General features: G+C 46.0%; 1 protein-coding gene across 2 annotated transcripts in view; it reads left to right on the top strand.

Moving 5' to 3' along the window:
* The window catches only part of LOC108928414 (dachshund homolog 1-like), a 138,185-nt gene that overhangs the window by 122,075 nt on the left and 1,073 nt on the right, over positions 1 to 15,037 (top strand). Inside the window, exons 7-10 of one of the 2 annotated variants that reach the window (XM_029256851.1) lie at positions 2,679 to 2,824; positions 5,052 to 5,199; positions 6,436 to 6,579; positions 7,843 to 7,911. In XM_029256851.1, the coding sequence (XP_029112684.1) occupies positions 2,679 to 2,824; positions 5,052 to 5,199; positions 6,436 to 6,579; positions 7,843 to 7,911 (507 nt within the window). Of the gene's footprint in view, positions 1 to 2,678; positions 2,825 to 5,051; positions 5,200 to 6,435; positions 6,580 to 7,842; positions 8,295 to 15,037 lie in introns of those variants that run through there. The other variant, XM_029256850.1, reaches the window with a different exon arrangement.

Here is a 15,037-nt window from a genome sequence, read left to right on the forward strand (position 1 = left end):
AATGGCCTTCAGAATTGCTGTTTATTTAGAGCCTAAGTGGCAGCCCGCTATGACAGCTTTAAGATAATGTCACCGCGCGCGGCTTTTCCCGTAAGTGTGTGCAGAGTTATGATAGCCCGCGTGGCAGATGGCTGCCGCGGCCCGAGTGATGGATGGCGTATGATGTCATCACAAATTTGACAAGCGCCAATTGGTGCACAAAGGAGCGCGGGCCTCTGGGGCCGAGCCTCGGCAGTTTGGAATTCTAAATCCTGAACTGCGGTGACATCTGTTAAACGGCCAATGTGCAATTTGTATTCTTTATGATTTTGGTTAACCCTTCACCGAGCCCTGGAAGAGGCATAATGGGATGTGGCCTCTGCAGACGGGGGGGGGGGGGTGGTTATTAAAGTCCTGGGCCTTGCACCAAGTATAATGGGAGATTACCAGAGCCGGACCCCCCCCCCCCAGGCTATTATTAACGCCGGCAGATCTGAGCTCTGCTAGGCTGGAAAATATATCATAATATCAATGATGGACTGGAAGAGGTGGCCTTAAAAGGGTCAATTTAATTGAGTGTTTCACTTAGGGTCACCTAGGCCAACAGCAGGTAGTGCTTCTGTACTCGGTTCATCTTAAGTTTTCAAACAAATTATATATGTAATTATATATGTTTTATTTACATTTATTCACTTAGCAGACGCTTTTCTCCAAAGCAACTTACAATGGATACTATGTAGCGTTACCAGCCCACACACCTTATTCACCAAGGTGATTTACACTGCTAGATACACTACTTACACTGGGTCCCTCATCCATACATCAGTGGAACACACACACACACACACACACACACTATGGGGGAACCTGAACAGCATGTCTTTGGACTGTGGGAGGAAACCAGAGCACCCAGAGGAAACCCACACAGACACAGGGAGAACATGCGAACTCCACACAGACTGAGCGGAAATCGAACCCATGTCCTTTTGCACCACCCAGGCACTGTGAGACAGCAGCGCTACTCGCTGTGCCAGTGTGCCGCTGTTTACATATATACTACTTACTTACATATATATATATATATCTACGCTTCTGATAATTGTAACCTTAACATTCTAAGTCGCTTTGAAGAAAAGCATCAGCTAAATAAATTAATGTAAATGTAAATATACATACATACATACATACATACATATATGGAAAAAAAGCTCATGAACCCATTGAGATTATCTGTATTTCCACGTGAACAGCTCCTAAAATTTACATTTATTTCACACTTTTCTCCAAAGCGACTTAGAATGTTAAATTTCTTACACTGATTTACCTGTTTGTACAGCTAGGTACCATATCAGTTGTGGGTAAGTACCTTGACCAAGGTTGCTGCTGGAGGAGCAGGGATTTGAACCTGAGACCATTGGTTGGAAGATGAGACCTTGACCGCTGCGCCCCCTGCTGCACTAATTTGGCTCAAAGGAATGCAGACCTGTTGACAAGGGTGTGTGTTAGTGTGTGTTAAGACAATCAGAGACTGAGTGGGGCTTTCAAAACGGATTCGCTTCAAATCGGGTTTGAGTAAAGAGGAGCTGCGCCGTGGTAATATTACGCAATCTATTGGTGTATTTATTACTGTACATAATGCACAGTTATTTTAACGTGTATCTCTGCTTGCTGCATGAGCTGTTTCGTACTCCCTGGAAAGGCTCTGCACTACAATGTGACAGAGGAAGGTGATCCCTGAACGGTTTATCAGCATGTCCCCGCTGAGAGACGTCCGCACCAGCGCTAAAAATAAACCCAGGCTCGTCTCCGGGGCTCGTGAGGGGCTCAGCCGGGGGTCCCGGAGAGTGGGGGCGGGGGTGGTGGCAGTATTGGCACACGGGCCGCGTGGCCTTAGCCGAAGACACTCGCCGTCAACTGCCTGCCCCGGCTCCGCCCGACTGACCGAGAGCGGGAGTGACGCTTGTAACGGTGGGCTTGAATCCGATCTCCCGGAATCCTCAGCATCCGTCTACCCTGGGTACCAAAAACATTCATAAATATACGAATGTATACGAGTGGCGTTTTTTTTTCTTTTTTTTTTCTTCTTCTTCTGGCAAATGGGCTGATTGTTTAGACGTAATTGGATGCTCTCAGGCAGCAGGCGCTGAGAGCCACACGTCGCATCAGTAATCAGGTTTATTTAGGGACGGCAGAGATGAGCTATCAATCATTTCCGGCCGATTGTACACGGACAAACCGAGTGTAATAATACACACCGAGTGCATAAACACCACCTTCTATTGCCACATGTGGCTTTAAGTAAAGCTTCCGTGAGAGTATGGCAGTTATCGTGTTATTCAGTCATATTTTGTCAAATCTGTGTGTGATTGACTGGTTCAAGACCGATGAATGAATGGGAAGGTGACCTGAAAAACCAGAAATGTTTTCTTTAAATGCTCCATGGGAGAATAATTTCGAGTGACTAATTCGGACGTTTGTTCTAACAGTGTATAACCGTTTGGGAGACACGTTATCGGAAGATGATTGAAATTCCCTTCGTTTGCATAAATAGCGGCTTTACCCTGCAGTTTTAGGTCCGGTGCGTTAACCGCTACACCCCTTGTGGCCACGGTGAGAAAGGAATGAGTTTCGGAAGTTTTGAGTTTCTCAGGCGATTGACTCGGCTGTCCGAACTCTTTTTGTTCTTCTCGTCTCCCTAGACGAGACCCCCGTGTGCACCCCGACGGCGCGGGACGGCTACGAGAGGCTCTCCCTTGGCGGCCAGACCCTCCCCCCGGGGTTCCCGTCGCCGTTCCTCTTCCCCGACGGGCTGTCATCGATAGAAACACTACTGACAAACATACAGGTACGCTGCCCCGCCTTCTCCAAAAGGTGTGTTTGCGGAGCTCGGCCAAACGGAGAACAGGTGTCGCCCGTGGACACGCACACTTTATAAGAGCCCACGTGCTTTTTTATTACGGCATCGGCCGACGACGTTGAACAGTTTCCGCAGAACCGCGGTGGATGGGAGCTGTTTTTTTTTTCTGTTCTTCTGAGGAGCGTTAACCGACGTGAAGCAAGCAGCAGGTGTGATTCGGTGAACCTCTCGTCACGCAGCACACAGCTCATGAGCAGCAGGTCCCTGTCCCACACAGCACCGTGGTATTTCGCAGGAAAAAACAGTGTATGAAAACAGCGTCCTTTAGAAACTCTAACGTAACTCAGTTTGATGATCATTTATGTTTAATGTACTTATTATAAACTGTTTTAATTCAGAATGTAAAACTGTCTGTCCTGATAATACATGCTGAAGTTTTGTGTTATGACTTTAGTCTTTGAAGGAACTCTGATTAGAATTATTAATGCTGTGTGTTAATAATTTTGGCACGAGGGGTTGAACATCTTTCCCTGTGTATTATTGTATTATTATCATCATCATCATCATCATCATCTAATTTGAAAATAAAAAAGTATCCATCCATCATCAATTGCCTCTTCTCCAGTGTGGGGTCAGAGTGCTCCAGACCCTATCCTGGACACATAGGGTGTGAGGCAGAGTACGCCCTGGATGAGACACACACACACTCACTGACATTCGCGCACACACTCAGGGCGGTTTGCCATCACCAGTTCACCTGAACTGCTTGTCTTGGGACTGTGAGAGGAAACCAGAACAGCTGGAGGAAACGCACACGAACACAGGAGGGCATGCAAACTACACGCGCAGTCGGATTCAGACCCGCATCCAAATCCACAGGAGCAGGGAGGCACTAGTGCTCCCCGCTGTGCCGCCACGACCCCCTACATTAATACAAGGCTTCTCATGACACATTTGCTTATGATGTGAACATCAGCAAGGTGTGTGTGCGTGTGTGTGTGTGTGTGTGTGTGTGTGTGTGTGTGTGTGTGTGTGTATCTTACAGGGGCCAGCACTGTGCAAACTCCCCCTTCCAAACACCCGAGTAAGTCATCTTTTACAGCGAGCTCCGGGTGCACTTCTGACGGACCACTCCAGCGCAAGTCAACAAAAGCAAACCAAGCAGAAAATTGAGATAAGGCAACTTTATTTAAAATGGGGTCAAGAACAATGAACAATTAATAAGATATAGCCCATTTCATTTGCTCTGATTGCGTGTGTGTTAGGAGTAATTGTTTGGATATGGTCACAGCGCAGCACGTCTGAAAGCATATAAATATTTCTTTCAAATGAGCTCCAATGAAGGCCACTTAAAGACTGATTTAAATCAGCGCTCATTTATTAGTTCAAAACACATTTCTGTCTGTATTATTTATAATTTGCCGTCGGTTGATGGTTTAGCGTTTTCATTCAGTGTGACCGTACGTGATTAATACAGTTTATAGCGGAATATTGAAATTTAAGTGTGAATTACAGTTTGTGTCTATTCAAGTGCCGTCGCTTCACAGGCGCCGCATCTCTGTAGATGGAACTTCCAAATTCTATAACCTCACATATCCAGTTTTCTCATCAATTTTTTTTTTTTTTTTTTAATCATATTGAGTAACACTTCATATATGATGGGCAGCACAGTGAAGCAGTGGGTAGCACTGGTGCCGCGTCATTCCCGGGCCCTCGGATCTGGCTCAGTTTGTGTCGCGTTTGCACGTTCTCCCCGTGTTTGTCGAGTTTCCTCCGGGTGCTCTGGTTTCCTCCCACAGTCCAAAGACATGTGTTTCAGGTGAACTGGTGGCTCTAATTTACCCTGTGTGTGTGTGTGTGTGTGTGTGTGAGAGAGAGAGAGAGAGAGAATGATGTGTATGTGATGTCCTGTCCACGGTGTGCCCTGCTTCACACCCTATACTTTTGGGATAGGCTCCGGAGCACCGTGACCCTGCATTGAAGAAGCAGTTTTTGATCGTGGATGAACGGATTACGGTGCATTTTTAACATTTACCGGTTTAATTTTCCTTTGACCAGTGCAAGCTCTGCAGTACAGGTGTGGTAATAGTTCCACTGGGCTTAGAGAATTCAGCTGGGAGCAGTGGCACCTCCACTAAACTTTGCTCGGCCCTTTGTTTGCTGGAGGGTGTCTCTCGCATCTTTGGAAGAGCTGCTTTACGAATGTCCCCCGCAGGGCCTGCTGAAGGTGGCCATCGACAACGCCCGGGCGCAGGAGAAGCAGGTTCAGCTGGAGAAGACGGAGCTCAAGATGGAGCTCTTCCGCGAGAGAGAGCTGCGGGAGACGCTCGAGAAGCAGCTGGCCATGGAGCAGAAAAACCGAGGTGCCCCACCCCCCGCGGACCCTATTCCGCAGGCTCCGCCCATTGTGCCCTCTGCCCTTCTGCCAATGGCCTTATCCTTCCCCAGACAATCAGTGCGGCAAAAAAAAGGGGGAGAAAAAAACCAAACCGGTAAATCGAGACGGAAACACCGAACTGGTAAAGGTCAGGAAGCGATGGATGGAGGAAAAGATGAGAAATTCAGGCATTACGGCTGTAGAGCACCAGTGTGTCTGACAGAAACAGGAATTAATAGTGTATGAAAACACTGCCATAAAGAAACTCGGTAATTCAACATGATCATCTGTTATATAATAAATGTACTTATTATAGATTAAACTATTTTAATTAGAAATGTAAAACTGCCGGCTCTAATATCATACACCGTAGCTCGCAGTTATGAATTTAGCCTTTGAAGGAATAGTAACTCCAAATCAGAGTTATAATTATAAGTACATATTAAGATATCAGCGCGAATGATTTATTAACTTTGTAAACAAGAGTCGCAAAAAATTTAACTTAATGGTCCCATATTCTATGCATCAGCTGTGTATAATTAATCAAATGGAATTTAATAAGCCCAATTTCTCAAAACTGTCTCTATAAATGGGTGCATTTTGCGTAAATGCCTCTAGTAATTTTCTGCTTAACATTCAGGGTTGCGTTCGAAGACCTCGTTTATACGAAGTGGAACCCATTTTTGCGCTGGAGCGCTAACCTGGGTTAAGCTGGGTTATCGCCGGTTCCATTGGCCTTATTAAAAAAAGGGCAATAAATCGTCCAACCTCAGCGCACGTGGGTCAGCAGGGAACCCTGTACAGATCCGAGTGGATATTTGTCCAGATTAAAAAGCAGCCTGGGAGAGCAAGATTTGGGAGCCCGGCATTCTGTTATCTAAGTGCATGAAAAGGGTGCGCTGATTGTTTATTTAAATTATGTTCAGTTTTACGTTTTAATTTCCATGCTATTTACTAAGCCTGTGACTTTGAGGGTTGCATCTGTAATGCTTGTATGTTAAAAGTTATGGAAAAGCACCAGATGAGCGAGTTAAAGTTGTGGAAAAACAATTAGGAGTTTAATGCGATAGTCCAGAAGTCTGAAGTTTTTGTTTCATGGCGTTTTATTGATATTATGTTATTAAATGTATTCAATTAGCGAGTTTGCGCTCTCTGTCGTAGGTCCGGTGTTGACGTGATTTTAGCTCAGTGTTTTTTTTTTTGGTAACTCCCCCCTCCGCAGCTATAATCCAGAAGCGGTTAAAGAAGGAGAAGAAGGCCAAGAGGAAACTCCAGGAAGCGCTGGAGTACGAGTCCAAGCGGAGGGAGCAGGCCGAGCAAACGCTGAAGCAGACGTCGTCCGCAGAGAGTCTCCGGTCCATCAGTGGTGGGTGGCGTAATCGACCAATCGACGCAGAGTTTCTGCGGCGAACCGTGGAATTCAACCAATCGGCACAGAGAATCTCCAGACTTTTGTCGGCTGCTGGCGTAACCTAGCCAATCAGCACAGAGTCTCTGTGGCACGCTGTGAAATTCAACCAATCAACACAAAGTGTCTCCGGAATTTTGTTGGCTGGTGGCATAATCTAGCCAATCAGCACAGAGTCTCTGTGGCACACTGTGAAATTCCACCAATCAACACACAGAGTCTCCAGAATTTTGTTTGCTGGTGGCGTAATCTAGCCAATCAGCACAGAGTCTCTGTGGCACACTGTGAAATTCCACCAATCAACACACAGAGTCTCCAGAATTTTGTTTGCTGGTGGCGTAATCTAGCCAATCGACACAGTCTTCGTGGCGAGCAATCAGCGCACAGTATTTCTGGGCCCTCGTTGATAAAACAGATAATCTGTCTGATCAACACAGAGTCTCTGTGGCAAAGAAAATAATTCAAAGAGTCTCCAGGCCCTTAATGGAGATTTAGGTTGTCTGGCCAGTCAACACTCATAGCGTCTGCAGCGAGGCAAGTAATTCAACCAATCAGCAGAAAGAATCTCTGAACCCTTGACTTTGTGTCTCCATACCCTCAGGAGTAAGTCATCCAGCCAATCAGCGCACAGTCTCCGGACCCTCGGTGATGAATTATGTAATCCAGTGAATCTGCGCATTTCGAAAATTAATTTGTATGTCTCGCTGATGACGGAGCGAAGACCTTTTTGTCTTTCGCCTCACGGCGATAATCGTCCCTGCGCAGCTATTGTGTGGGTCGCTCAAATGGTCTGCTCTTTCAAGAGTTTATAGGAGAGTAAACCTTCCTCATGACCGTTTATAATTTTGCATAAAGCCTTTTGACTGCATGCTGACGCAGCGGCTTTAATTCCATTATATGGTATTTTCAGGACACATTTACATTGAGTTTTTCAAGTCAATTGTATTGTTACAATTAATTTACTAATAGTTACATAACTTTAGTAAAATTTTGCAAGTCGGATTATTTGAGCGTTTATGCTGTATGGACTGTATTATTCCTTATTTAGGTTGTTGACTCTTTACAAATGCAAAAATAATTATTGCTTGGACGCAAGGCTAGACCCCGATTTTCATACATCGTCGGGCGGCGTCCCTCCCGCTCATTGTAAGTCGTCATGGTGTTTTTTCTTACCTGACTTATTGTTGATGTTTAATCGTCATTATCCTTCAATTTTCCCAGACTCGTTGACCCAGGAGATTGAGACTGACCGCAGCAGTGGCAGAACAGATGCTGAGAGGACTATACAAGGTAGAGATCTGGGGAAGGCCATAAATCCCGCGCTGCTCTTCGCCACGGCGCCCGGGCGCTGGTTACCTCGGCCCGTCGCTAAGGCGGCCGGCGGATCTCGCCATCTGGGACGCTGCGCTCCAAGGTCGGGGTTTGCAGTGTGTGATTAATGAGGGGCCCTTTAAAGACAGCGCGGTGAACCTAACGTCCTTTTCCGCACGGTAAAGGAGCGCACCCGCAAATATGCACAAGGAGCATGCAATGTGACAGTATTGTATGATCTGCCCCTATTTAATATTCGAACGGAATCTAAATCTAAGCGAATCGTATTTCTGCAGACTTCCACTCTTCGTAGCTCCGTTCTTTTGGTAAAAAGGCAGCTCTTCGTGAGGATTGCAGTAGGATCTCCGGGGACTTTTTTTTTTTAAAAATTCACAAAGGAAGGGTATCTGCTCATCAGTCAGTGTGTGGCCACGCCGACCTTATCAAATTGCTTACGTGGAAACAGGGTACCGAGCATGAGCCCAAACATACCAGTCCCCCTGTCGATACCGTTGGCCTCGTTCCCTTGCCACGTTATCGGTCGCGTTTCCTGTTCCTATAATAAAAACATAAATCAAAACTCATCCCGCTCATCCACTGCTGGATGGCTGCAGCAGATTTCCGGAAGGATAAGTAGCTTCTCGGCGTTTCCTGTGCAGCCGAGCCCGTCGGAGCCGCTGCAGCACCTGTGGCGAGGGACCGAAACTCACCTGCGAAAAACACACTGTCGACACACGCCGTTTTCCTTTCTCCCAACGTGAGCACATTGTTTTCCTGCGCCAGTTGTGATGTGGAGGAGGGCGTGGTGACGCAGTGGGTTTGGCCTGTGCCTGCTCTCTGGTGGGTCTGGGGTTCGAGTCCTGCTTGCGCCTTGTGCCTTGGAATGGACTGGCGTCCCATCCTGGGTGTGTCCCCTCCCCCTCCAGCCTTATGCCCTGCGTTGCCGGGTTGGGCTCTGGCTCACCGCGACCCTGCTTGTGAGACGCGGCTTCAGCCGGTGTGTGTGTGCGTGAGTTGTGATGTGAGCCACCCGGCTGGACTCGCACAGAATAAAAGAAATGGGTGAATTTTGCCTTAATGCAGGGCTGCGGGTAGCATGTAGTGTGCAGGTTAAGGTTGCGCCTTGTAATCCTGTAATCCAAATACCGGAGTATGACGCGGTACAGCATTCATGAGTGATGCATGAATTACTACAGAACACTTCTCAGTTCTGTGCATATATAAAAATACACCTGTACTTCATCTTATAAACACAAATGGGACTGGTATTCTGTAACTTACAACTGTTCTAAAATCCTTCCCCTACATAACAATTAATAATAGAACTTAGTCCCTCAATTTATCATCTTACATTCCGTTAAAAACATCAGATAAAGCTCCAATGAATGAAACATCTGCTGTGAGACTTTTATTTACTTATTGTTTTATTTTTATATGTTTCCATCAATTGCTCTCATAATGCAGGGCCTCAGTGCGGTACACCGTGGTACACGGTACTTGTGCTTATGACAATAAACCTTGAACTGAACTATGATGCAGTATTTATGTGGGTTGGATGTCCGTTTATTATTTTTTATAAGCATGAAGCAATAATAAAGTTTAGTCTACTTTGAAATGACTAAAAAATTAAAAAAAAAAAAAAAAAAAAAACATAATCCCCACAAGCTCCTAGCATTTTACTTTATACACACGAGATAGAGGCACGTTCCTCCTCGGCTCATTGGAACGAAACAAAGGAGAGTGAGTTGTAGCGTAGTGGAAGATTGCATGGTGAGAATGTAATAAGAAGTGTTTCACCTTAAATGGGGACCGTGTGTCTCATGGTAAAATTCCACAAAAGTGGGCAGGAGGAGGAGACTGACGCATCACGTAAAAGTGTTTATAAATAACTGCTCATTTTCAGTTTCCTCTCAAAGAAGCATAACACAAAAATAATAATATGTACCTCTCTTATTTGGCTGGGGTTTTTCCGGAAAAATCTCAGCTGTCGCAATCATAAATAAAATATATACTGGCTGAAATTAAACCTGGTACAGCCCTGGGAGGCTGCCCCCCCCATCCACCCCAACAGGCCATTTAGGTTACAATTCTATTCTTAGTGTGTTTTGCTGCCCTCTTAACAGCACAAGGGAGAAATGCAGGTTTTTTTTTCCCACCACGACAGAGAAATTTTAGGAAAAACAAGTGAAGAAAGTGTGATTAAAAATAAGCTGGGAAATGTTCTTATTTTTGAACATTTCTAGCACAAGGTACAAGTGTAAATGTAAGATGTTATAGGAGCATCAGCAAAGTAACACAACAGAATTTACACGCCCGCTTCCTTTTCCAGAAGTGTAATTCGGATTCTAACCAGCAGAAAAGTCCAGCTGAGACGACGCGCTCCTTTCTGAAGACAAGTCTCATATAGTGATGTGTCCTGTTACTTTAACCATTGGCCAGAAATGTTCATTTCATAATATACATCAGGTAATCTCAGTGTAAATGGCCATATGTGCTAATAAATGAGGTAAGAGAGCTGTACTGGTCAAGTGCATTTGCACATGCACGTTGTCCCCGACTTAGGATGGTTCGACTTAGGATTTTCTCGACTTCACGACGGTGAGCTGGTGATAGATATTCAGTAGAAACCGTACTTCGAATTTTGATTTTTTTTTTTTTTTTTTTCCCTCCCCGGGCAAGCGATATGTGGTGCGATACTCTCTTGCAGTGCCGGGCAGCGATCCGCATCTTCCGGTCTGTCACGCAGAGGTGTGTATTCGGTGTATTAAATGCATTTTCGACTTAACGATATTTTCGACTTACGATGGGTTTCGCGGAACATCGCCCCATCGTAAATCGGGGACCACCTGTACCGGCAACCTCATATAGTGGGTGCTTCACTTTGGCATAACGAACAACATCAAAAGTTGCGAGGAAACATATAGTAACACGCTTTGAAGAAATTGTAGTGACAAAATGTACAAACAGTACAGTTACCTTCAGATGTGAATATTGCACGTCTGAGCAATATGGACACAGAGGTGGAAACAGCAGCAAGATTAAACATCGGGACGTGTATTTGTATTCACTTGTTTTATAACTCGATACCAGTGGCTCATTGAAGACTGAAAGGATTGTTTGTGTTCAGAGTGTAACTGAAGCCTTTGTCTACAGTATGATCAAGAAGACATAATTCCTGAGAGGTCCTTAGTCTGAAATAAGAATATTTGTGCTCGGGCAGCAGGTGGCATAGTGGTTACACTGCACACACACATCATTTGAAACCGCTTGTCCCATGCGGGGTTGCGGGGAGCCGGAGCCTAACCCGGCAACACAGGGCGCGGTGCTGGAGGGGGAGGGGACACACCCAGGGCAGGGGACACACCCAGGGCAGGGCACCGGTCCATCGCAAGGCACCCCAAGCAGGACTCGAACCCCAGGCCCACCGAAGAGCAGGACCCGGTCAAACCCACCGTGCTACCGCACCCCCGGTTACACTGCTACTTTACAAAAGAACCTGGATCTAGATCTGCACTCCTGCTATTGTACCCTTTGATCAAGGTACTTACCCTGCTATATAAATGGGTAAATTGCTGTTAAGCAGCATAACACTATAAGACACAGTAAAGTGTCAGATAAATGAGTCAATAATAATAGATGAAATAATGAGACTGCGTGTGTGTGTGTGAGTGCTGACTGCTGCTGACTGCAGTGTTCGAACACTGGTGTGTGTCACTGCGTTAGAGTAAGCAGGTCATTTAGTCTAATTTACCACCATATGGCTTTGAAGTGCTGGGTTCCACTTGTGTATTTACTCTCACGAAAAAAGCGTAATTCCGGTGTTCGGGTTCGAAAATGTGAAGCAGGGTCGTTTCAAACTGACTCGACGCTGTCTGCGAGTGACACAAATGGGCAAAATGGCATCTGGGCAGCGGGGCTGACATTTGTCGTTCGTCCCAAATTGAGCGTAATTGAATGGGACGTCCGTAAATTCGGCATCGGCTTTGCGGAGACCAGGTTTTGTTCGTTAGGCCCGCTGGATCTTAATATATTTTTAGCGTTAAGGACCTGAAAGGGAGAAAATGCCTCTAAACGAATTTGGAAGATTAATCTGCTGAGACATTTCCTGTTGTGCTGGGTTTTTTTTCTTTTACCTCTCCCAGTAAATACTCTGGTGCCTTTATAACATTATGTTCAAAGGGAAATATTTTGTGCCTTATTTGTTGCTGCTGAGTCTGCCACTGTGTTCTGGGAAATATTTGGACAAGTCGCGTTGCCTTATCTGTTAATTGAGGGAAAGTGTCTCTGCAATGGACTGGCGTCCCGTCCTGGGTGTGTCCCCTCCCCCTCCGGCCTTGCGCCCTGTGTTGCCGGGTAGGCTCCGGTTCCCCGTGACCCCGTATGGGACGAGCGGTTCTGAAAATGTGTGTGTGTGTCTCCGCAATGGGCTTGACCGGGTCCTGCTCTCCGGTGGGTCTGGGGTTCGAGTCCCGCTTGGAATGCCTTGAGATGGACTGGCGTCCCGTCCTGGGTGTGTCCTCTCCCCCTCCGGCCTTACGCCCTGTGTTGCCGGGTTTGGCTCCGGCTCCCCGCGACCCTGTATGAGACAAACGGTTTCAGATGATGTGTGTGTGTGTGTGTGTGTGTGTGTGTGTGTGTGTGTCTCCGCAATGTAGATTTTCATTCACTCTGAATGATCCGTTTCAGGTTTGCTTTTTACCCTCCGTCGTAAAGATGATCCGGTGGTGCCTTAGTAGCGTAAAAGCACGGTATTTTTCACACCCGTGGCCTACGTCTACGTGACATAGGCCACGGGCGATTTGCATATAGCATGTGAACGATGTGTCCGTCATCTAAGCTCTCGGCGTTTTAGGGTCTTCGACTTCGTGACGAAACAAAAGACAGAACAATTAATCTACAGCCACGGTTATGTCCATCTGGGGAAATATGTTAGCAAAATCCATATGGGGCCTCGATTAAAATTATTTATTATTTATCTGACATCTGTTTTCTGAAGGAGCTTACGGTGTGACATTTGCGCACCGAGCTACATACAGCGATTTACCTACGAATACAGACAGCAGGGTTATTCTTACTGTGTTAATTCAGGGTAAGTATGACGATCGAGGGTGCTAGAGCAGGGATGGGAATTCAAACCCGGGTCCCACGATCGCAGGCCTTCGGTTTCAGATGCACGATGGAGCTGTGAGTGTATCGCGGACCATACACGTATCGTACTTGGCTTGAGCTACAACTACTTGTACCGCCAGTCCGTGTCACCTTGGGCTGTTCTCAGCCACGACGGCCGCATAATTACTCTGAAATGGCATTAAAAAACTAAATTATGTCAATAAATTACAAAGGCAGGCACAAAAAACAAACCCCATCACACTTATTAAGCCGCCAAAACCCTGTGTAATATATATATATTTTGTTTTTTTTTTTTTTTTTTTTTTTTTTTTTTTACCTTCCCTCTGTTAAGGAAAAATTAATGAGAGCATCATTTTAGCAAACTAATTATTTCTATTTGTCTTGTCACACTTTCTAATTTTGCTATATTAACACAGTCTGTGTTTATTAATTGCTTTTCCAAGGTTTGAACGCAGTCCAAGAGTGAGCTTGCATGTATTTTCCGACTCCGGGGCTTGCGGGGCGCCGTGTTGGCTGTGACTCGTGCGGCCCTGCGTCGTCGAGCCGATATCTCGCCGGTATCTCTCCTCATCCCCGGCTCGAGCGCTCGACGTCTCTCCGCAGTTTACATGACCCTGTTAGGAATGATAAAGTTCTTTGTTGGCGAGATTAAGCATCAAAACAGTTAAAGTGAAATTAAAATTAAATGAATGAATCTCAGTGAAGCAAAAAAGGCAGTAATTAATGGTTCCCTTAATTGTCTTCATAAAATATTTGCATGGGCATAATTTGCATAATTTACATGTATTAATTAATCTTTCAAAGGAATTTTATGCTGAGGGAAGCCAAAAATTCCCTTTGTTTTATTTAGCATCTAATGAAATATTTATCTTCTTTAATGAACTTTTCATCTTGATTTGAATTTAAAAATGCTAAAGTTTTAACATATTTTAATGAGGGGATTTCTTTCATAAAACAGTGTGACAAACATTGCAATATATATATATTTTTTTTTTTTTTAAATTTCTTGTAAATCAAAGCAGTGTATTTTGGATGTCATGTCGCTCTTGGTGACGCGCTTCAGACGGATCCTGCGATGTGACTGCGTTCTTCTGCTTCGTTCCGTACGTTTTTACGCCCCACTTTGAAACGGCGCATCCTGTTATCGCGGCCGAAACGAAGTAAATCCAAATGCTCTCGGGCCCCGTGTTGCGGTTCGGTCCTCCTCTCTCACTGAAGGAGCTGCAGTAAAATGGGTAAAATCGGGAGCGGTTGGGCCGCCGTCAAAAGCCGCGCAGTTGCCCGTTCGTCGTCACCGCAGCGGTCGGTCCGGGCTTGTGTTTTCACAGCCGCTCCGGAACGGGAGGGGTCCCGACGGAGCCCCTCGCGCTCCGGGCTCCGCGTGCCACATTTAGAGCTGCTGTTTGTCTTCTCTATCTAAGGCGTTCGTTCCCTCCGTAGCGCCGGCTGCTGCGGGGTCACCGGGGTCGCCGGCTAAATTAAACAGGCCGCCGCCAACAATGGGACCGCTCCTTGGAAACACGCGAAACGTATTCGAGCGAAGTCGAAGAAACGCAAAGAAAGAAAACGGCGTCGGCCTGTAACAACAGTGGCAGGAATGACCTTACTGCGCCGTGTTTACATAATCTTTTCACCGCGGTTTTTCGCACACGTTTACATTGTTTAGAGCTGCTCCGTAATAGGACCTCAATAACAATGTAAAAAAACAGAGTAAAGTCTGGCCTGGTCATTAACATTCCGCAGGATCAGCTGTTAGCGCAGAAGTGTTTATTTTCTTATTTCATAACTTGGCGACTCCGTCATCGCCCGGCTCTCGCCGCAGACTCGCTCTCTTGTTTCTCGGCGGGTTTTTGTGCATTTCCCGTTGAAATTGGATTGTTTGGACAGGGCAGCACTTCGGGGTCGCAGGAAGTGGGGCTAATAAATGTGGGGGTGGGGGGGTGCCTGAGATCACAGGTGTCTGCAGACGACATCA

This window comes from Scleropages formosus, chromosome 12 (genome assembly GCF_900964775.1).
Source record: "Scleropages formosus chromosome 12, fSclFor1.1, whole genome shotgun sequence".
In the NCBI taxonomy this organism is placed as follows: Eukaryota; Metazoa; Chordata; class Actinopteri; order Osteoglossiformes; family Osteoglossidae; genus Scleropages; species Scleropages formosus.